The sequence below is a fragment of the Gymnoscopelus microlampas genome (genome assembly GCF_963454915.1).
Source record: "Gymnoscopelus microlampas genome assembly, chromosome: 14".
NCBI lineage: Eukaryota > Metazoa > Chordata > Actinopteri > Myctophiformes > Myctophidae > Gymnoscopelus > Gymnoscopelus microlampas.
This window is the reverse complement of record NC_139951.1, coordinates 11,652,519-11,676,742: the sequence shown is the minus strand read 5'-3', so window position 1 is coordinate 11,676,742 and position 24,224 is coordinate 11,652,519. Positions and strand designations below refer to the sequence as shown.

The 24,224-nt window shown below is 41.9% G+C and overlaps 2 protein-coding genes across 2 annotated transcripts; both read left to right on the top strand.

The window, feature by feature from the left end:
- Nucleotides 1-5,470: 5,470 nt before the first annotated feature.
- LOC311060040 (transient receptor potential cation channel subfamily V member 1-like) lies at nucleotides 5,471-18,443 on the top strand (the record flags this gene model as incomplete). The annotated part of the gene is made up of 15 exons (XM_084078165.1): nucleotides 5,471-5,700; nucleotides 5,860-6,008; nucleotides 6,385-6,537; nucleotides 7,996-8,133; nucleotides 8,657-8,955; nucleotides 9,746-9,925; nucleotides 10,643-10,798; nucleotides 11,507-11,602; nucleotides 12,218-12,288; nucleotides 12,942-13,107; nucleotides 15,043-15,113; nucleotides 15,771-15,927; nucleotides 17,006-17,130; nucleotides 17,841-17,923; nucleotides 18,346-18,443. 15 exons carry the CDS (start codon nucleotides 5,471-5,473, stop codon nucleotides 18,441-18,443), a joined length of 2,172 nt encoding a protein of 723 aa, XP_083934291.1.
- A 2,966-nt stretch (nucleotides 18,444-21,409) lies between these two features.
- On the top strand, nucleotides 21,410-23,725 carry LOC311060039 (uncharacterized protein; the record flags this gene model as incomplete). The annotated part of the gene is made up of 3 exons (XM_084078164.1): nucleotides 21,410-21,478; nucleotides 21,578-21,902; nucleotides 22,703-23,725. 3 exons carry the CDS (start codon nucleotides 21,410-21,412, stop codon nucleotides 23,599-23,601), a joined length of 1,293 nt encoding a protein of 430 aa, XP_083934290.1. The 3' UTR covers nucleotides 23,602-23,725.
- Between the last annotated feature and the right edge of the window lie 499 nt (nucleotides 23,726-24,224).

The following is a 24,224-nucleotide window of genomic DNA, read 5'->3' as shown; positions in this document are numbered from 1 at the left end:
CAGGGCCCACAAACTTTGGATGTCAATCGTAGCCAATCGGAATGGACTATGAAATATCTGACTGATACATCTTGATCACATGACTGAGATATATGTTTACCAATTTGTGTGAGTTTTGGACAAATGTCCTATGCGGCCTAAATGTTTATAAAAGTTCTCAACAGATCCATGGACAGTGAATTTAATATTTTCCAATTTCAGAAATGACATTAAGTCCCACAACCAGGACGTGTTTGAGGGAGGTCAACGTTTTTTTCTGACCGGTCCTACGGTTTGGAAGATTAGCCGTGGACAGACAGATGGACAGATAAGCACACGCACAGGCAAACCTACAAAAAACATTATTATTCAGAAGAGGACGGCACAGAGGAGAATATTTAAATGCGTCAGAACTGCGAAGCCTTGCATCTTTAACAACTGTGTCGGGACAACAAGAAACTCAATACAAGTATTGAGTTTGGAACGATTTCCGGTCTACGGCGCGATGAATAAACGGAAACTGCGGCTCATCCTCCTCTTAGTTACTGCCGGCATCTTCATGTACATACTCATCCTGAATCTGAATCCAAAGACCCCACATATGGTCCAAACCATGTTCCCCTGCCGTACCTCTACCCAGAGCATCACCCCTCTGAATAACACCAAGCACCTGCTGGTTTCTGCCTACATGGACCGCAGGGTGAAAGGTTGGGATCTGCGCATCATTGGTATATTCAGGAGAGATTCCATCATGACCATGCACTGTGTTTTCTGCTGTAGCGGCAACCTTTCCATCCCCAGCACTCCCGCTAGCTTTGTACACCACGTGGATGGTTTCGGTTTTCCTTTTGAGACGATGGACGTCATGTGTTCGATCCCCGCAGGCTGCAAAGCGACCCATGTCACCCTGTCGACTCATTCGGACAGCATGGAAGCACAGCGGCAGATATTTCTCCCTATATAGGTAACCAGTGGTGGACAAAATACTCAACCCCAGTACTTGAGTCAAGTGAAAGTTACTCGAGTACATGCTTTTAAAAATGCTTAAGTATTCAAAAGTCCAAATTACAAAGCACATTTTATTTTTTAATATCACTGCATTGCTGTATTGAAATTTAGACATTTTCCAGATTGGGGAAATAGCAGATCTACAATCTACGATCTGGGGTGGCAGTGGCTCAGGAGGTAGAGTGCCCGCTTGGGAAAAGGAAGGTTCCCAGTTCAATCCCGGGCTACCCCTGAGTTAGTGTTGAAGTGTCCTTGAGCAAGAAACTGAACCCCTAACTGCTCCTGATGAGCAGGTTCGTGCCTTGCATGGTTTCCTCGCTGTCGATGTGTGAATGTAATGCACATTGTAAATTGCTTTGGATAAAGGCGCTATGATTGCATCATTTACAAGCTTGTAGATATGCTATTTTCACTATATTTGAAATCGGGATTAAGTGGTTAAAGGGATATTTCACTTTCCAAAAAACTTGGGTCATTTTATCGTCTACTCAGGCTTTTGTGAGCCCCCAGAACATTTTTAAGTTGCTTGATTCAGTATTTAGATATTTTATATTAATTTATCAGACACGCCCCCTTCCTATACAAACCCATTATAACAAACCCATTTTTAACATATTAGATTAATCAAAAACACCCGTCCTTGGTTCTGGTGACTCACCCTGCCCTCCTTTTCGATAACTTTTTTCATTTATTTTATTACATTTTTGTATTGTTTTTTTTTCAAAAACAATATTTAATATTTAATATATATTTAACATCTTTTAAAAGTTATAGAAAAAACACGGCCCCCTCGCATATTAGGAGGGCAGGGTGAGTCACCAGAACCAAGGACGGGTGTTTTTGATGAATCTAACATGTTAAAAATGGAGTTTGAAGTTATAATGGGTTTGTATAGGAAGGGGGCGTGTCTGATAAAATGAAAATAAAATATCTAAATACCGAATCAAGCAACTTAAAAATGGTCTGGAGGGCTCACCTGAGTAGACGATAAAATGACCCAAAGTTTTTTTTAAAGTGAAATATCCCTTTAGTTCATAACAGTGGCGTTCCCAGAAATTACATTTAGGGCAGGCGAAAATTTGTTCTCTACCTACCCCCCCCCCCCCCCCCCCCCCTCCTCCGAAGGGGCGGGGGGGTACTCGGGGAAAAAATCTCGGGGGAAACAATTTAACAACGCAACACTGACTACAAAACTGAAAAACGTTAATAAAAACAATATGCCAGTATAATCAATCAATCAATTATTCAGCAGTGGTCTCTTCATGTTGTAGTTTAATGGTTCAAGCTGCTCTCATACTCAGAGCCCCTTTTATGCCTGGTGAGTACAGGTGAATGGCCCAGAGACCCCCACACCTGGCACTCCTGGCACCCCATGAAGATAAAGGCAAACATTTGCATCACTATAGTATAGGCGACGGCGCTCTGCTGTTTGGATACGGTAGTGATTAGCTGCCTGCCCGCGTGAATGGACGAGGTCCGACGGCCACTATTCTCTTTGGATTTTTTTCACTGCCTGTTTTTCAGTCTTTTACTTTATTTTCTAGGGGAGGCTAGATTTTAGTTGGGCAGGCGGCCGCCTGCCCTGCCTCTATGGTGGGTACGCCACTGGTTCATAATGTACCTTAAGGAGTCAAAAGTACAATAATTGTCTTTGAAATGTAGCTAGTGGAGGGAAAGTATCCAAAAACACAAATACTCAAGTAAATACTCAGATAATTTACGTACTTAAGTACGGTAAATGTACTTTACTGTCCACCACTGTAGGTAACCAGGAGAGCGGCGGGACAGAGGCGATAAAGCCCCAGTTTGACTTCACAGTGTGCATCCCCACCGTGTACGGAGACTACAACAACGTGCTTCAGTTCACACAGGCCCTAGAGATGTACCGACTGCTGGGCGTGGACAGAGTGGTGGTCTACAACACCAGCTGTGGTCCAGATCTTGACCGCTTACTGCACAGTTACAGCCAGGAGGGTTTTGTAGAGATAGTTCCCTGGCCCGTGGACAAGCACCTCAAACCATCGAAGGGATGGAAGTATGTTGAGCATGGAGCGGGGGACCTGCACTACTACGGCCAGCTGACCACACTCAACGACTGCGTCTACAGATACATGGACCGCTCGCGCTATGTCCTGTTGCATGACATAGATGAGATTATAGTACCTTACCATCAAAAAAGCCTAATCTCTCTGATGAGGCAGCTCCAACAGGAAAACCCAAAGGTGGGGGTGTTCCTCTTTCAGATGCACTTATTTCCAACTGACCATGTGGATCTCGGCGCAAAGTTCCACCTGCCCCAGTGGGAAGGGGTGCCGGGAATAAATATTCTGGAGCACATCTATAGAAAATATGGAATGGAGAAACACCAATGGGAAGTGGGATACAAGATGATAGTTCAGCCAAGGATGGTGCAGCAGACATCAGTGCACAAAGTGCTGGAGAACTTCGGGAATACATTCCAGGTCCCTTCAGATATGGGATTGGTTATGCACGTCCGGGGTTGCTTGATCACACACACCATACCACCCAGTTACAAACAGAACTGCGTGTCCAAAGAGAACATGCGCGTTGACACCAGGCTGTGGGAGTTTCATGAAAAGCTGATCCCCAGAGTCGACAAGGCCCTGGAGAGAATAGGGATGCTGAGAGAACAAAAACATTGAGATGATCGAGCCGCACACACTGACATGTAGGGCTGCGATTATCAGTTAGTTTCTTTTTTGCCTATAATGACATGCCAAAATAGGGATAGATTATAAATCAATTCTTTTGTTAAATTATCAAGTATATAATCGACTAAATCGATTGGTTTGATTAGCTGTTGCACCCCTTCTGACATGTACAGCAAAGGATTAGCTTGTCTGCACTTAAACATGGGTGTAAGCAAGGCTTGAACGTATTACTGTCACATTCCTTCCACACCCTGTCTGTCAATGTGTTTGACGGTCATTGTCACATGACGTATGAGAGCATTTGTGGTTCATTCTGGTGAAGAAAATCATGTATCTGCACCAAACAGTGATTTGTAGCATTTGTGCTGCCCATTACGGATGGAAGTGAAAATGCTTTTGGCTTTGTGTTGTTTAGAGGCCCCTCAATGTGTCATTACAATTTGGGACGGTTTTCTGCTAGTTTTTATTTAAAAAAAATGATTGTACGACATACGGTTCAAGAGTTGTAGGCCAAAACGTGAAGCAACCTGTTATAGCACCATGATGAAGCCGTTTTGAAAAATGTGAGGCTAGAGGTTCTTCCGTGGTCTACTGGGAGTGTGCGTGCAAAGTGTCAAGTGTCTGAGATTAGCTGTTCACAGACGGACAAACGGTTGCAGTCTCTGCAAATGTCATGTAGTTTCTTAGTTATCGCGGTCAGAGCGGGTCCAAAAAATGTAATGGACCTCCCTCATAACAATCAACATGGCTTTTTCTTCATAGTTGTGTTGGCTCTGTTTGTAGTTGCGTAGTCTACTGGTAGCTAGCCAATCATGGCACTGTGTGGTTTGTGCAATTTATTGTTAAAACATTTTGTGCAGGCCACGATTGCGTTATATCGCAGCAAAGGCAGTGTATACTGCAGTCTGCATGTTGCATGTTTAAGGGGCAGATACATGTAAGCGGAGCAAATCACCTTTGCTGCCAACTATTGGGTGGGCGTTGTGTTTAATGTTGAATCCCCCTACAAGCACAAACAATCTCCAATACCGCTCACCATGCTTTATAATATTGCGCAGCATCAATTACTATCAGCTGTTTTATGAAAAAATGTCCTTTGTATAATTGTCCTCTTCTGCCAAGATAAGGTCCAGATGTTCCTCCTTGCAGACAAGGTCACAGTTTTGCCACTCAGACTCAAAGGGCTCGGCTCTATGTTCCCTCAGCTCCTCAGCTTGGAGTTAGGGTTGCGTTGAGGGCTGAGGGAACATAGGGCTGAGAGAACATAGACACGCTCCTGACTCAATTCAGCTCACACAGTCTTGACAGAGGTAGTTTTGACCCTTTTCACATTGCAGAGTGTCATATGCACCGATAGAACAGCCAATAAGCTCTATTCACAGCAGCCATATTACCACTTACTTCACAGGTGTTACCAATGATACTAACGAAGGCTCTGTTCCATTTAGTCTCGCACAGTGGTTTCCACGACCCCCATAACTCTGAGAGTGTACAAATGGAACCAAATGGACCCTTACGGGTCCATTTGGTTCCATTTGTACACTCTCAGAGTTACACACCTGTAAGGGGCCATTTGGAAGCCTATGACCCCAACTGTAGACCCACTGATGTAACAGAGTGTTTCCAGTGAGCCAACATGCACAATATCAGCACCCTGACTCTGTTTGACCAGAATGGAACAGAGCCTTCATTAGTATCATTGGTAACACCTGTGAATGTCTTCATAATATGGCTGCTGTGAATAGAGCCTATACCGAGCAATGTGCAAGCACCATAAAATGCAAAACAATTATGCAGCCCCATAGGAAACAATGGACGGGACTCGGTCCCAGAGCGCCAAGTGGCGCTTGGAGACAGACACAAGGACAGACGAGGAGAGGAAGAGAGACAGATCGGAATGGAAGAAGGAGAGGAGAGCCTCCCTGGTGTCTGCTCTGACCATGGGCTGCCTGAAGGCCAACACAGCCACCATGGACTCCAACATCCAGGAGAAGCTGGATGGAAGCAGACCTCGCTGTGGGCTAAACGCCGCCTTTGTCTGGTAAGTGAACAGATTTCTAATCTATTACACATTGTGTTGATTGATTGAAAACTTTGTTGAAAAATCAATTGACTGATTAATTTTAGCGAGCCAGTCAACCTTTCAATCAATCACATCAAATGACGTTTTAAGCGCCTTCTGTTTGGTTTAATGTGTTAGGGAGGTCAGTGGGTTGGAACCTCCCAAAGACCTGGGGGAGTTTGACATCAAGAGGCTGTTTGAGGGCGTGGCCAGCGGTGATGTCACAAAGCTGGCGGGGCTGGAGGCGTACCTGCGTCGGGTGGCCAAGGGACTCTCTGACTCATCGTGTAAGAACTCACACAAAAATAATCCTATACCGCTGAAAGCGTCTTAACCTACTGCAAAATGATTTCTGTATTCACTGGTTCTCAAACGTTTTAATTTTCAAGGACTCCCATAACTCACGACACATGGAACCAAATCGACCCATAAGGGTCCATTTGGTTCCATTTGTACACTCTCAGGGTTACAGACCTGTAAGGGTCCATTTTCACCCTCTCGAGGAACCCTGAGGGTCCCTTCGTGAGTCCCACTTTGAGAACATAGCTTTGCAAAAGCATGCTTTGTTTTTGGGGCGAGGTGTGAGATTTGAACACAACATAGTTATTTTCCCCTTCACATGTGACATGACTGTTAACTCAGCCAATATCGGATCATCTTTAGATCAACGTGATGGGAAAACAGTCCTGATGAAAGCTCTGATGAACATGAGAGAGGAGAAGAGTGCCATGGTGGATTATATCCTAGATGTTTCAGAGAAGACCGGTGACATACGAGACTTAGTGAACGCTGCCTACACAGACCCCTACTACAAAGGTATCAAAGCACAATTCATAGTTTAAGGTGACCTGATTTATTGGAGAAAATCTGTATTTCTTGGAGAAAGTCTGTATAAAATCTGTATTTCTTATTTTCGTCACATTTGCTGCCCACTAAAGTGTCATCACATACGTACAATTATTTAGTTTGTCAGTGTTTGTATTTTATTTTTCCTTATAAACACACTTTCTCTCTTTGTATTCTGGTTTCATCCCAAAACAATAATAACTTTGGTCAATAGGTGGCAGTGCAGGACCATGGGTCAATCCTGCTTCACCATCTGGGACTGTAGTCTAAGAGGTGCACTGTGCACAAATTGTTTTCTTTCATACACACTTTACTTTAGGATACTCTGTGAAAGAGAGACTACGGTTTCACTGGCTCCGTTCTTTCTAACATTGTAACCTGACTTTCAGGTATCATATAATGTACATGGCTGCTGCCATCAAGTGCCATTACATAGCCTGGTAGCCTACCTATGACACTTATCAAGACTTCATTGATATCCTATCTGATCTTTTTGATTATTTTGCAAGGGAAAATAAATAAATCATTGAAATCATTAAAGTCCTGGACATGTTTTCATAAATCCTAAATGATCTGCCGCCTACGAGACCCCAAATTATAACGGTTAATGTTTATTATTATCCATCATTTTGAAATAGTCCCGTCCCAGGGATGTGTGCGCCCCAAATACGTGCAGACTTGGGACCGTGGCTGTGAATACAGATCCATTAGCGTGGCAAAAATGTTATGTAATGTTAATAAACTAAATTGGGTGGGGGTGGAGGGTGCTTCATCAGTCCCTACATGTGCTAAGGGTCACAATAGGCTCTATGCACAGCAGCCATATTGGGAATGAATTGGGCCCCTTCCTTACTTCCTTCACAGGTGTTACCAATGATACTAATTAAGGCTCTGTTCCATTTAGTGTGGCATAGTGGTTTTCTTATTTTCAAGGACCCCCATAACTCTGGGAATGTACAAATGGAACCATTTGTACACTCTCAGAGTTACACACCCACCATAAGGGGCCATTTGGGAAACAAAATGGAGTGTTTCTAGTGACCAGAACAGAGCCTTCATTAGTATCATTGGGAAGTAAGAAGAGGTGCTGTGCTGTGCATAGATTCTATTCAGCCTCTTTTTACATTGTTATGCAGAAGCTTGTAAACTAATACAATATTTTTATTTAATCAATATTCTGTCTCAAACTACTGATTTTGTTCAGACGCATGCTTGTAGCCTGGTAAATCATCCCGGTCCTGTGAATTCACATGTTCATGATTTGTGAATTCACGTGACCTGGATGGTTTACCAGGGTATGTAATATGTGGTATCATGTCAAATAAACCCCTACAGGGTGAAGAAGGACCTCCACTTCGGGTTGTTTTCCACTGAACATAGTCCCTTTTATAATATAAAGTTTTGTTATGCAACTGTTCATCTGTTTAGGTCAAACAGCCCTCCATATTGCCATTGAGAGGAGGAGCATTGGTTATGTCAGGAAACTGGTGGAGAGTGGCACTGACATTCACGCCAAAGCCTGTGGGAAATTCTTCCAGCAGCCTGATGAACCCAGCTTCTACTTTGGTGGGTCTCAATATGACTGTATTACTGTCCGAGTGAGCTCATCTAACCCCCTGCCTCCTTCCCTATAAACCCCAAACATGGTCTGTATTGATTTGTTAAAGGGATAGTTCACCCAAAAAAATACTTATTTTCTATTGATTACTCACCCCATGGAGACTTGAATTCATGGATACTTTTTTGTTTTTGTCGCATTCTTAAGCCAATAGTTTGATGACGAGCATGGGTTCCAGTAGGAGACACAAAGGAGACTCTTTGTGTCTCCTACCGGTACCCCTGCTTGTCATCAAATGATTGGGGTGAACTATCCCTTTAAATTACAGCCTCCGCTTATAGCAGCATATGAGCAACAGTGTTTAGTGGGTAACTTATAAAACTACCAACTGAGCTCAGTAGTTTTTACATGACAACAGCGTTGTGTATTATGGGCCGTCCATTAACATTTTCAGTGTTTTTTGTATCCTATTCAATTCTTCCTTGATTGAATTCAATTATATTCTGTCCTTTCCTATTGGTCCTTCTAAAGGAGAACTGCCTCTGTCTCTGGCGGCCTGCACCAATCAGCCTGAGATGGTGGACTTCCTGTTGGACAATGAACACCAAGCGGCAGACGTGACCCAGACGGATTCCCATGGCAACACCGTGCTCCACGCCCTGGTAGCAGTGGCTGACAACACCCCTGAAAACACAGAGTTCATCACTAGAATGTACGACCATATCCTCACAGTCACAGCCAAGCTGAAGCCTGAAGTGAAGCTTGAGGAAGCTCAGAACAACCAGGGAAGGACGTCACTTAAAATGGTTGCCAAGACCGGCAAAATTGGGGTAGTTACTAGTTAGACTTGAGTTTCTCAAAGGGTTTCGAGAGTTTTTTTCAGCATGATGCCAAGGAGTCTAGCCTTCTAGAACGGTGTTTGTCTGCATCTTTGTTCTGTATTTGGCTTTATCTCTGTACCCACAAAAGTAGATGACAGCGCAGCTTACGTTGCCATATGCATACACAGCAAACCACACAGTTCAGCGGATGTTGCTACGGCAATCACAGCTCAGCAATATTATTACAAAAAGATCACTTATGTGTAGACATTGATCAACATATATCACTGTGTAGACTAATGGAAAATGCAATTCTCCCACTACAGTAAACTTGAAGACATTTTTCCACATTTTAAGATGTAGGCTATTACAGTATGTAGGGGGATTCAAGCCAGAAAGTGAACTTATTATTAAATTAGGTAACTATATGGACAGTGAGTTTTCCCCCCGTTACGCGGATATTGTTTTTGTTAATATTACAGACTGGTTGTTGGATATTTTAGATTAAGGCAACTACATACAGTACATATTGTGTAGCATACAGTATTAGCCAAATATACTGCATGTAAATATCCATATATGGAGACGTCACTTTGTTCAAGATCAAGTTTTCAGTCAGCCTAAATACTGTGTAGGGCTTCCCTGAGAGTACAGTCTTGTCACTTAACTTAAAGAGTCTTGCTCAATTTCACAAATCGAAACTGAGCTGTACGCAATATCATAAATAGGAATTCTATTTGAGGGAGGGTTGATAGTTACAAAGATGTCATCGCAGTTTTCTGTTTTTTTTCTCCACCAGCTGCTTGCACACATCCTACGGCGCGAGTTTTCAGATGAGGGCACGAGGCACCTGTCTCGTAAGTTCACAGAGTGGGTGTACGGACCCATCCACACCTCCCTGTATGACCTGGAGTCCCTGGACACCTACGATGACAAAATGTCCGCCCTGGAGATAATAGTTTATGGCAGCGACATCCCCGTGAGTATAGAGTACAGCAGTCCTGACGTCACTTGTTCATCCCCTGGTTCGTAAAGTAATTTCACTATGGAGAATAACATTGGGTCATCTTAGAATCGTCTCTCATAAGAATTGTGGTCCAAAAATAAACAAACTGTCTTGGCGATATTGTCAGGGAGGAGTCTCTGTATCGTTTATGATAGTCAGTCACTCATATTTGAAACTGTTTCTGGCGAAAATGTAACTAATTTGTCGGAAGTAACATTAGATATACCAGATATACAAGCTCATAGCTTGTATATCTGGTATATCTAATATGAAAAAGTTTGAGCACCACTGATATTATAGCAACATATGTTTTTTCAGAAAACTGTTAGGATTTAAAAGACTTTTGTAGAATCCCCAGAAGCAAAGATTTGAGTTACAAATGTTTGCTTTAAAAATGTATATTCAAAGATTTGCACACATTTTCACGATTTTTCAAAAATAGCAGATCTACAAGCTCATAGCGTGGCACTCGGTGCTGCCCCATGAGCTTGTATATCTGCTATTTTTGAATAGCCAAAGAAATCTAGAAATGACACAGATTATTTCCCGGTCTAAATGGGTTAATCATTTCACTGCTAAGGAAAGTGAAAACAATATATAAATTCTAGCTGTTAAATAAACCACAGACAGATATGAATGCATGTGGAAGTTCCTTCCGTTCGTTGAGGTTCTGTTATTGTGGTTTATCAGAACCGTCCTAAGATGTTAGAGGTGGAACCGCTCAGTGGCCTGCTGGAGGACAAGTGGAACCGCTTCGCCGGGCGGGTCTTCCTGTTCCACATCCTGGTTTACCTCATCTACCTGGCTGTGTTCACCATTGTGGCCTTCAACAAGATGGATGACAAGGTGGGTACACAGAGTTGTAAACAGTAATAGGCTACTACATATATATAGGACATTGTTTATACATAACTTAGTGTCTTGTATTGACCCGTTGAGACCGGGAACGCATCTTAAATAACTATTTTATACTTTGGCTATTCAAAAATAGCAGATATACAAGCTCATAGCGCGGCACCGAGTGCCGCGCTGTGAGCTTGTAGATCTGCTGTTTTTGAAAAATCTTGAATATTTTTGAAAAATCTTATATATATATTTTTTTTTAAACGAATATTTGTGACTCAAATCTTTTCTTCTGGCGATTCTACAAATGTCTTAAAAAATACCGTATGTTGCTATACTGTATGTCAGTGGTTCTCAAACTTTTTCATGTCAAGGACCACCCAAAATGATTATGTATTTGTCCACGGACCCCCATCTCAAAATATTTTGTTCCATAAAGTTAGCTTGCCAATCAGTGAAAGCTTGTCACCGATGAAGGGGCTCCCCATGCAAGTGTAGCTGGATTTGTTTAATCAAAATAATGATTACTGATTTATCCATGTATAGCTTTTCACTTTACCTGTTCTCTCCAGTCAATCCTACTGTTCTCCGATCTACAAATGATCTAAGAGATGTATTAGATTAAATTAAATGTGGTTGTATCTCAAAGTATTGCTCTATAGCTTGATCCAGATTTCTGTTGACACTGATTTCCCGTTATCTGGTCCCCAGCCTCCGTTCCCTATTGAGCACTCATCAGATGGATACCTGTACATTTCAGGTCAACTTCTGATAACACTGGCTTCCTTCTACTTTGTCATCAGAGGGGTACAGTATGGACAAGTTTTGCATTTAGACTTCCCTGATTTGGGCTATTTGCTGCTGATCTACAAACAAAGTGTGGCAGCCCTTGCCTCTCATGTTTGCTTACTTCTGTGCTTTTATACATTTTGAAGAAGTTGGAGACGATCTTTAACTTCAGTATACGATTCAAAATCAGAGGATTTCCTGACTTTTGTCCTATCCGGTAAAAAGGGGAAAAAAAGGTCAATAGTGGCCAATCCATGCAGTCTATTTCATGTCATCTGACCACATGGTACAAATTGAAAAAATAGCTATTAATGGAGAAAAAAACATACATTCTACTGACACCACAGTGACTAAAAAAAGATGACCTGTCTTGTTCAAGGACTTCTGAAGCAATTACGTGACTGCAAGGGGAATTTAACCTGTAACATTCAAATTTATGTGCTTACTGTACAGTATATGTACTGAAATTAACATATCTAGTCTAGTGCTTGGACATCATGTGATCTCCGTTGCATGCCATATCCTCTCTCTACGCTCTATTTCCTGGATTCTTGTACTGTGCCGATGAGGCTAGATATAATACAAATATTGAAGTCTTTTTAAAGGTCTTATATTTCCTCTTGTGGTCCCCAGATACTTGACTTGGTGAGAAAGCGACCCAAGCTGCAGACGTTGCTGATTGACGGCTACTATGACGTGCTGTTGTAAGTTATCTTTCTTTCTATTCAGTTATTTTCCTTTTCTATATTCTGTTCTATTCTACTCCCTTTCATCCTATTCTATTCTTTATGATTCTATTCCACTGGTTCTCAAAGTAGCGTCCAGGGACCCCCGGGGGTCATTGAGGGGGTTCCAGGTCGTCCTCAGCTAAATGATTGATAGTTAGGAACCAAATAGGACCCTTCTGTAACTCAGAGAGTGTACAAATGGAACCAAATGGACCCGTAAGGCCTCCATAACTCAGAGTTATGGAGGCCAGTGGCCTTAAAGGGATAGTTCACCCCCAATTTTTTTTTTTTTTTATCGATTAGTCACCCCATGGAGACTTTAATTCATGGATATTTTTTTGTTTTTGTCGCATTCCTAAGCCAATAATTTGATGACTGTCAGTGGTTCCAGTAGGAGACACAAAGAGTCTCCTTTGTGTCTCCTACCGGAACCGCTGCCTACCGGTCCGTTGGTCATCAAATTATTGGCTTAGGAATGCGACAAAAACATAAAAATATCCATGAATTAAAGTCTCCATGAGGTGACTAACAATAGAAAAAAATATATATTTTTGGGTGAACTATCCCTTTAATGCATACCAAACTGGGCGTCCTTTATTTTTTTTTATTCAAATGTTTATTGTGTGTAGCTGTGTGCAGGGTGTGTTCTTCCTGGTGTGTGCTGCCCTGTATCTGGCTGGCGAGGTGGAGTACCTGGGTTTGCTGGTTCTCAGCCTGCTGCTCGGCTGGGTCAACCTGCTCTACTTCTTCAGGGGGCACAAGCACATGGGGGTGTACAGTGTCCTGATCCAGAAGGTATAGAGGAAAATTACGGGATACCCCCCACCCCCATAAGAGTTAACCTATTTTTATTCGATTTTTTTTGTTTTCTCTTGACGCACGTCAGTGACACTTGTGCAGTGGTGTAAAGTAACTAAGTACATTTACTGAAGTACTGTACTCAAGTACAATTTTGAGGTATTTTTTTACTATACTGGAGTATTTCCAATTTTCTGTACTTTCACTTCTACTCCACTACATCTCAGAGGCAAATATTATACTTTTACTCCACTACAATTTTTTGAAAACTTTATTTACTTTGTAGATTTTGATTATTATTACAAAACATACCCACTTCAGCCCTATAAAAAAATTGGCCTATACTATACTTTTATTTAAGTAGAAAATTTGAGTACTTTTTCCACCACTGCACTTGTGTCAGTGACGCTTTCAGTCTGTCACGGCCTTAACAAAACACACTCTACATAACATACTCTACAGAACATGTTCATAGAACAGACTAACAGTGTTGTTATAGAACAGAGTATAAACATAGATATACTGTATAGATAACTGAAACTACAAGGTGCTGGAAGAACATTGTGACAAGAGGGTTCTCCTGGTCTACTACTACAGCACTTTTAGCTAGTGTGTGTGTGTGTGTGTGTGTGTGTGTGTGTGTGTGTGTGTGTGTGTGTGTGTGTGTGTGTGTGTGTGTGTGTGTGTGTGTGTGTGTGTGTGTGTGTGTGTGTGTGTGTGTGTGTGTGTGTGTTTAAAGGTCATTAGGATAACAATGTTCACCAGTCTGTCTCCTCTCTTCCCTCTCAGGTTCTGGTAGAAGAAATCTTGCCCTTTCTCTTTGTCTACATGGTCTTCCTCTTTGGCTTCTCAGCAGGTGCCTCTGCTCTCCTTTCACTAATAAAATTAACCTAACACACCAAATCAAAATTAATCTAACACAATAAGTCTGAAGTGAAACCCCCATGACTTCCACTATATGCTTGATCAGTTATTAAACAGTTAGTTCAGAGATGTATATTTAGGTTTAACATCCCAAGATACTGGTCAAATACAAACTGTATACCCCTTCTTTAATCAACAGCTCAACACATTACCAAGCTGCAGTGGGCATGTCTCAGTAACTGATTCTGATTTAAACTATTTGTTCAGTACCTTGGGAAGTACAATATTGAACTCTACACAATATAATTCTCAACTAACCCTTTAAATATACTCTTCTGTCATGAAAGGGAGTGTTAATGAAGAATCTGTACACTGGGTGCTCAAAACATAGATACACAATGAGGCAAAGACAACAATTTCAGATTTCAAAGTATGACAGATTTGAAGGTATTCGAATACAGTGGAGCCAACGTACACGTCTTAATGCAACATACAGGCTCAACTGAGGTCATACTGTACACACGCCCTCAGGCCCAAACAGCAGCAGCTATAGGGAAGATAATGATCTACCACAATGGGTGCTTATCAACAATCCAACTCAAGTTAACACCCTTCTGTTATTTGACAACACCACATGGCAGCAGGAAACTTCAGGTGTTAAGTGAGACTCACAAAGCAGCTGTTGTGGGGGAAAGATATCCATAGAGCAGAATATATCATATAGTATATATAATAGAGTTCTCTTAAATCAATAACATTACATATTTCAAATCACCTTGACAGGAGTTAATAGTGTACTGTATAATATATTGTGATATGATATTTTAACAGACCAAGATATACGGTAGTTTCGAATATATTTTTTGGCCAATTATTGCATATAATTCTGACACATACAGTCTTCTCTTTCTTCACTATACTATGCGCTCCACAGCGATTGTGGCCCTGCTCATGGACCCAGTGTCAACCAGTGTAAGTGTAACCAGTCCAAATATGAGCAGGTCGAGGACCTTCTTCACAAAGGTGGACGCCTCAGAGGCTAATGGCTGCCAGCGGGCTTCCTTCCAGAGCATCCCCTTCACCATGCTGGAGCTCTTCAAGTTCGCCATCGGCATAGGAGAAGTGGAGTTTGCAGAGAGGTATGTGAGTTTCACCCACTGTTTATCCGTTTTATTTTGTCAATCATTTGGCTGTTCAACACACACCATTTTCATCACGTCAATCCTGGCATCTTTAATCTGGGCATGCTATAATAGGCAAACATTCGGCCAAAATTTGAAAATATTCTGCAAAATGGGTAAACAATCGGCGAAAATAGGCAAACATTTGGCAAAAATAGGCAAACATTATGCGAAAATGGTCAAATATTTGGCAAAAATGGCTACAAGCTCACAACAATGTGCATTAACTAAGTAAAGTACTAGGATTGAACTGGTAAAAATAGCCACACCATGCCACACACCTTTTGCCTGTGTTTTCTTTATAGTATGAGGGTTTTCTTTTTTGATATCGTTTTTTTTTTTGTGTGAAATGACATTTCCTTCAGCCATGGATGAATGACAATAAACTTGAACTTAAAATGATGTAAGAAAGTTTGAAGTCGAAGTTGACACGTAAAAGTATTTTTTCTGTCCGTCCGTCGGTCCGTCCGCCCATCCATCCATCTGTCTGTCCATCCCAACCTCGTGAACGCTATGTCTCTGATTAGAAGCAGTATTTCTATTTCTCCTACAGAGCACATGAATATAACATTGTAACTGTGACGTATTTGTGTGTACATTGTGCTGTCCTTGTAGCCATGGTAAAAGTTCCTATGACAACGTAATATTCTACATCCTCCTCATCATCTACATCATCCTCACCTTCATCCTGCTGCTCAACATGCTCATCGCTCTGATGAGCAAGACGGTGGAGAAAACCACAGAGGAGAGCACCAGCATCTGGAGATTACAGGTGCTGTCTGTGCGTGCGTGCGTGCGTGCGTGCGTGTGAAAAATATTTATATTCAAAGATTTGCACACATTTTCACGATTTTTCAAAAATAGCAGATCTACAAGCTCATAGCGCGGCACTCGGTGCCGTGCTATGAGCTTGTATATCTGCTATTTTTGAATAGCCAAAGTGTAAAATAATGCTTTTCAGCTCAAATCAAGAAATGACACAGACGCGTTCCAGCCAGGTCTTAAAGGGTTAAAAGTAATACAAAAAAACTTGACGTCAATTCTATAAATAGCTTCTGCTCCTTTGGTTTTAGCTAGTTGTGAGCTTATGGTTCCGCACAAGAGCTAGGGAAAAAAGGATGGGACCAAGTACGGAGCCCGGGGGTCCCAGTCAATGAAGTATATATGGTCAAAGTGGTTAACAGGCTTTATTGTGTTTCACTGAGTGAAATCATTTAAATGCACATAGAAAAAGAAACAGCACTAAGCAGTAAGCACTTTCAATTATTCAGCATTTACCCATTATCTTAACCACGTAAACCCTAGCTTCCCTAATCTATATTTAGACATGACAGGGGGCCTATAGAGCCCACAGGGACTCTGGTCAATATGTATAAAGGGTTTAAGTGGTTAAAGGGAAACTTTGGCTGTTGCATGGAGATCAATATAGTATGGCAAAGAATACAGTATGTCCTCTGTGTATTTCTCCCTGAAATGTTGACGTTGTGAAAAGATCAAACATGCAGAATGCACACCACCTAGAAGAGTGTTGCATGTAGCCTACAGTATGTACGTGCCCCAAGTTTCTGTGTCTATTAAAATTCTCTGCACACTGCCAGTAGACCAAGAAAGTATAAACTCCTGAATATTTTTTGGTAGCTATAATACTGTAGTTTGAAGAAAATAAATTCTGAACCGATATATTGGTTGAAGATATATGCAAGGATTTTATAGACAAACCTTTTTTTCACCATGCTGCAGGTTAGAATTACAGTGAGATCAGAACTGGACTCGGGTATGCTGGCTGCCACCGTGATACCATTCCGGAATGACGCGTGTCACCTCTATGGTTTTGTCTTTGATCGTCCCAGAGAGCCATCGCCACCCTGGACCTGGAGCGTGGTCTGCCAGCCTGTCTGAAGAGCCGCCTTCGCTGTGGAGTCGACGTCAAGCTGGGAAGCAAGGAAGGAAACGAAGACAATCGACGTTGTTTCAGGTTAGATGTACAAAAAACAGAGGTACAAAACACTACTACACAATAAACAAACAATACCATTAACAATAGACATTATTAATACTATGACTATGACGTATATGTATTTATGTGTATTTATATAAAAAAAACGAATATTTTTAAATTATTATATCTTCAGCAGAAGCTAGTAAGCTACAGTAATACTATTATTTCTAAATTCATATTTCATGTCAAGTTAATCATTTTGTTTGTAAGTGTGATGCAAGAGTGCGGACTAGCCGACACCAACTCGTGGATCGAGGATGGATTTGTTTGTAAGTAGGGATAATGTACGACACTGTAATATGAACCCCTGTCCATTATCCCTTCCAACAACATGGAGTCAGCAATATTGTCATTGCCATGGTGTAAATTCTCACCATGTCAGTCTCATGAATTTAATCTGTACATTATGTTGATTTTCTAACTTGTTGTGTAGTTGTTTTTGTTGCACTGTTGTTTTGTCTAGTTGTTTGAGTGTTGAATGTTTGATGGACCACAATGGACTCTGGCTTTTTGTGTCATCCCTTTGGCATGTTTTTAACTCGTTCACTGCCTGCATCTTAAAAATAAAGTATATACAATCAATCAATACATCAAAACACCCCCACTGCTCCTAATAGTGAAATAAACTAAAGGGGACTCAATTGATTAATTAATTATTTCATTTCTGGTGTTCATCTCTGCTGCAGAGTGGAAGAGGTGGATTGGAAAGTGTGGAACAGTAATGTGGGGATTTCCAGAGAGGAACCAGTCGCTTGGAATGCCAGCCAAGGTGAACAAGACACCCCATTATGTTAACATGATTGTAATGAATAATGAAATACAAGATCCTTTTTTCTTTTTTTTTGGATAGCTGTATATATACATATTATTATACATTATGAATTTCCACACAGTAGGCATAATGTGTGGTCGCTGCTGCTATTTGTACCTTGATGCATCCCGCTGCCCCGTCTATCAGACTGTATCCGTGTCACTCTCCATAGAGTTATCTAAACCAGTGGTTCCCAAACTGATGATGAAACTGAAAATGTACCAAAACCTGTCACTATTTTCAGCCAGATACTAATACAGCATACCTTGATAATGACTACTAAAATTAAATCAATCAATCAGATATATGACTGCCGTTACTGTATTCATATTAGTTATAATGTAGGCTGTTGCACTCATCGCCTGCCATTGTCCCAACAGATAAAAGAAGACATGGCTTCTTCAAGGATCGCAGCTATACACTGAGAAAAGCCAAACCCAAACAGCTGAGGAAACAACAGCGCATAGAGATAGTGTGATGGGAAACACACACGCACGCACGCACGCACGCACGCACGCACGCACGCACGCACGCACGCACGCACGCACGCACGCACGCACACACACACACACACACACACACACACACACACACACACACACACACACACAGACAACTGCAGAGCCACTCCGAAAAAAATGGTTTCATTTGTTTACGCTTCTGCTCCGTAAAAGTAAATAGCCTAAGCTGTAATCCTGGGCACTACTCTCCCTCTGCCAGCCTGGGGAGAGCCCCGAACTGAGCTCAATATGCTTCCTTCAGTGCATGAGGAGTGAGCAGGCCGCTTCTTATCACCTGACAGGCTGGAGTTTCCCCGGTAGAGCATAGCGCATGGAAGGAACACGTTATTTCCAACCAGTTCCTTTCCCCTCCATCAGGCCCCCCGGCTGACCAGGGGGAGACAGTATAGAGACCAGGATTAACTGCATGTTTTTGTGAGGGTACCTACCATAGGGGACACGGGGAGAACATGCAAACTCCACACAGAAAGGCCCTTTCGCCAACCCCACCTAGGGTATGGGCACTGATGACGCGGAGGAGAGAAAACGCCTCCAGCGCCCACAGCGTCAAAACGCAGGACCTTCGAGCTGTGAGGCGACAGCGCTACCGACTTGGCCTTGCCCCTATCATTCATGATTCATGACTAGATGTAAGGGCTTGCTGATGTAATCATGCATTATGTTTTTGTTTGACAGGAAGTAATTAAGATTGGACTTTTAGGGACTTTTTGGGGGGTTCATCTATTTTTCATGAAATCTTCATTATGACCAAGGATATGCTCTAAAAGTGTGAACTTCATAGAGGGACTCAGTAACCGAGTGGGTAGAGACAGTCTAGATTATGTTCCACTATCTCTTGTTTTAGGAAAGTAAATACACTGCATGCAGCATTTTCCAATCAGCCTGAGATGGTGAACTTCCTGTTGGACAATGTACATCAAACAGCAGACGTGACCCAGGCGTATTACCATTGGCAACACAGTGCTCCACGCCCTGGTAGCAGTGGCTGACAAAACACCCTGCTGTTTGCACAGGGCAGTTCACACTGCCCTGTGCAAACAGCAAACCACAAAAAAAAAGAAGAACTATCATATCATGCATATTATGTATATATAAATTGTTGTGCAAATCAAATAAATCAAATCACGCAGCTCAGTGGATGCTGCTAATATGCTCAGAAATATTGTCACGCGGCTGACGCTGCTCCAATCGTAGATGTGTAGACATTGATCAATATCAGGCGACCCAAGAGTCAAATGTAGTATGCGTTTACCTTGCTATGTCGCTCTGGATAAGAGTGTCTGCTAAATGCTTAAATTGAAATTGTAAGTTTGACAGAGGCCATCAAACCATTTGTTCAGTTTTCAATTTCCTCCACCAGCTGCTTGCACACATTCTACGGCGTGAGTTTTCAGATGAGGATATATGAAGCACCTGTCTCGTAAGTTTCCTACTGCTTTTACTAAAACCAGTAGTAGTGCTGTGACTAGAACTGGCATTTTCATGCTGTTTACATTAAGTTGAAATGTGTGTGTTCCAGTGGCGCAGCCGCAGAGGACAGTTTTGAACTGAGGGGGACAGATTTTGAGTCGACTCGCATTTACTCCATCATTAATTCATGTGCATTTGTTAACATTCGACCATGATGGCTTGGCCTCAACAGAAATAATTTCCCTTTAAAACGGGGCGGATTTCAAATTAAGAGCAACTTGTACTTTATGATATGATTAGTCAACAAACAGGTTTTATTACATTTTTTGACATATTGATATGTGATTCTGGTCATCGTCGGAATTAGAAAAAAAAAAATCTTCGCTTCTCTATATGCTTCACTATAGAGAAAACAAACTATAGTCGAGTGATCTTTATAAGGTCGGGTCTATAATGTGTTATAACCACATTTTGAATGCACTTATAATGCATTGTTATAAATGCTTATAATCATGCATAACAACTTATAACAAGGTTTATGAAGTATTATAACTTATAATATAATGTATAAGTGCTGGTCAAAATGCATTCTAAACCCAGTGGAACAAAACATAACTACCAGGTAACACTTTACTTAAAGGTCGGGTCTATAATGCATTATAATCACATGTATTGCATTATAATGCTTCATAACACTCGTTATAAATGTTTACAATTATGCATAACAAACTTAAAACAAAGACACTTTATAACTAAGTAAGTTTAGGTAGTTATAATGTGCTGTTCCACTGAGCTTATAATGCATGACCAGCACTTATAATACGTTATAAACATTATTATAAGTTGTCGTACATGATTATGAACATTTACAACGATTGTTATAATGCTTTATAATGTATAATGCACTATAACTGCGATTATAATGCATCATAGACCCGATCTCTAAGTAAAGTGTTACCCTTCTATCTATGATAGAAAATAATGTATTTTTGGTAGAAGGGACTGTAGTGTCTCCACCAGGCCGAAAGGCATGGCCGAGACTATGTTTTGCACCCTGGCTACCCAGGGCCCGCAAACTTTGGAAGTCAATCGTAGTCCGTGAAATGGATTATGAAAAATATGTCTGATACATCTTGATCACAGGACTCCAGAGAAATGTTTTTACCAATTTGTGTGAGTTTTGGACAAACGTGTCCTATTTGGCCACATATCGGTCTAAATGTTTATAAAAGTTCTCAACAGATTCATGGACAGTGAATTTTATATTTTCCAATTTCAGAAATCCCACAACCAGGACGTGTTTGAGGGAGGTCAACGGTATTTCTGACTGGTCCTACGGTTTGGAAGATTAGCCGTGGACAGACAGATAGACAGAGAAGCACAAGCACACGCTTGAGGACGGCACTGAGGAGAACTGTTTAAACGCAACAGTACTGCAAAGAACTGTGCCGGGACAAGAAGAAACGTCACGTCATACACCATCTTGAGTCTTGATTTCCTGTCTACGGGCGCAATGAATAAACAAAAACTGCTGTTCATCCTCCTCTTTACTGCCGGCATCTTCATTTACATCCTGTACATAGTCAGAAATGTAAAAAATCTAAAGTCTGTTCAAAACGATGCTAAACGAACGACTGTACAACTGTCCCTGTTGTACAGCCCCTGCCGTACCTCTACCCAGAGCATCACCCCTCTTAATAACACCAAGCACCTGCTGGTTTCTGCCTACATGGACCGCAGGGTGAAAGGTTGGGATCTGCGCATCATCGGTATATTCAGGAGAGATTCCATCATGACCATGCACTGTGTTTTCTGCTGTAGCGGCAACCCTTCCATACCCAGCACTCCCGCTAGCTTTGTAAACCACGCAGAGATGGATTTTGGTTTTCCTTTTGAGACTATGGACGTCATGTGTTGGATCCCCGCCGGCTGCAAAGCGACCCATGTCACCCTGTCGACTCATTCAGATAGCATGGAAGCACAGCGGCAGATCTTTCTCCCGATAGGTAACTAGTGGTGGAAAATTACTCAACCCCAATACTTGAGTCAAAGCATAGATACTCCCGGTCAAGTATTGCTCAACTATAAGTTAACGTTGCTCTGTCTCTGTCTGTATGAAAAATATACCTAAGTATTCAAAAGCACATGCTTTTAAAAATGCTTCAGTATTCAAAAGTACAAATTACAAAGTAATAATTGTTTTTAATATCAGTGCTGTATTGAAATGTTGATATCTTCCAAAAAATCTAATATTTAAAAAAAAATGTGGAAATAGCAGATCTACCTCTACTACGATCTACTACGATCTGTGTTGGCAGTGGCTCAGGAGGTAGAAATTAAAACCGCTTGGGAAACGGAAGGTTCCCATGCAGTTCGATCCCGGGCTCCCCTAAGTGTCCTTGAGCAAGACACTGAACCCCCAGTTGCTCCTGGTGAGCAGGTTGGTGCCTTGAATGGTTTCTTCCGCTGTCGGTGCAGTGTGAATGTAATTCACATTGTAAAGCCCTTTGGATAAAGGCGCCTTATAAATGCACCATTTACAAGCTCACAACGTGTTGAATTGTGATGCGTTGAGCTTGTAGATATGCTATCTTCACTATATTTGAAATAGGGCTTAAGTGGTGCATTCATAATGTACATTTCCCCATCCTAGAAATATAGTGGAGTCAAAAGTACAATATTTGTCTTTGAAATTTAGTGGAGTGAAAGTCACAAGCATCAATCAAAAACACAAATAGGCTACTCAAGTAAATACTCAGATAATTGATGTATGATAAATGTACTTTGTTACTGTCCACCACTGTAGGTAACCAGGAGAGCGGCGGGACAGAGGCGATAAAGCCCCAGTTTGACTTCACAGTGTGCATCCCCACCGTGTACGGAGACTACAACAACGTGCTTCAGTTCACACAGGCCCTAGAGATGTACCGACTGCTGGGCGTGGACAGGGTGGTGGTCTACAACACCAGCTGTGGTCCAGATCTTGACCGCTTACTGCACAGTTACAGCCAGGAGGGTTTCGTAGAGATAGTTCCCTGGCCCGTGGACAAGCACCTCAAACCATCGAAGGGATGGAAGTATCTCGAGCATGGAGCGGGGGACCTGCACTACTACGGCCAGCTGACCACACTCAACGACTGTGTCTACAGATACATGGACCGCTCGCGCTATGTCCTGTTGCATGACATAGATGAGATTATAGTACCTTACCATCAAAACAGTCTAATCTCTCTGATGAGCCAGCTCCAACAGCAAAACCCAAAGGTGGGGGTGTTCCTCTTTCAGATGCACTTATTTCCAACTGACCATGTGGATCCCGGCGCAAAGTTCCACCTGCCCCAGTGGGAAGGGGTGCCGGGAATAAATATTCTGGAGCACATCTATAGAAAATATGGAATGGAGAAACACCAATGGGAAGTGGGATACAAGATGATAGTTCAGCCAAGGATGGTGCAGCAGACATCAGTGCACAAAGTGCTGAAGAACTTCGGGAATACATTCCAGGTCCCTTCAGATATGGGATTGGTTATGCACGTCCGGGGTTGCTTGATCACACACACCATACCACCCAGTTACAACCAGATCTGCGTGTCCAAAGAGAACATGCGCGTTGACACCAGGCTGTGGGAGTTTCATGAAAAGCTGATCCCCAGTGTGGACAAGGCCCTGGCGAGAATAGGGATGCTGAGAGAACAAAAGCATTGAGACGATGGAGCATGGATGCAGCCGCACACACTGACACAGACAGACTGCGATTATCAGTTAGTTTCTTAGCGATTATTCTATTGATTATGTTTTCGATTGATTGGATAATTGAGAAGCATGTTTAGTTTTTTCTTTTTTTATAATACTTTGTTGTAATCGTCGCACAACGGTGTTGTGTAAAAATGGTGTAAATAGCAGAGCTTGTAGATCGGCAATTGTTAGCTATTCTTGAAATCTTTTGCAACTTTAAAGCCTCTAATGCAGGGGACCCCTAGGGGGTCCTCAGAGCTACTATAGGGGGTCCGCCAAATCTTTGTGTGATAGGATTTAGTTTTTTTACATTAACCACTTGAACTCTAGAATTCCTTTTCTGAGGGGGGAACATAAGCCGAAAATAGCAGATCTACAAGCTCTCAACGCCTCGCAGCGCGAGGCGTTGTGAGCTTGTAGATCGGCTATTTTTGGCAAAGAGGCTATAGGTGTAGAGGGAAAAAAGAGCAGACTAAGTAAAAAATAACCTTTAATCTGCTTCATCTCTCTCTCAGTTAGGGGGTCCTTGGCCTCAAAACGTTGAAGACCCCTGCTCTAATGACATAGATAGATTATTAATCAATTATTATCGA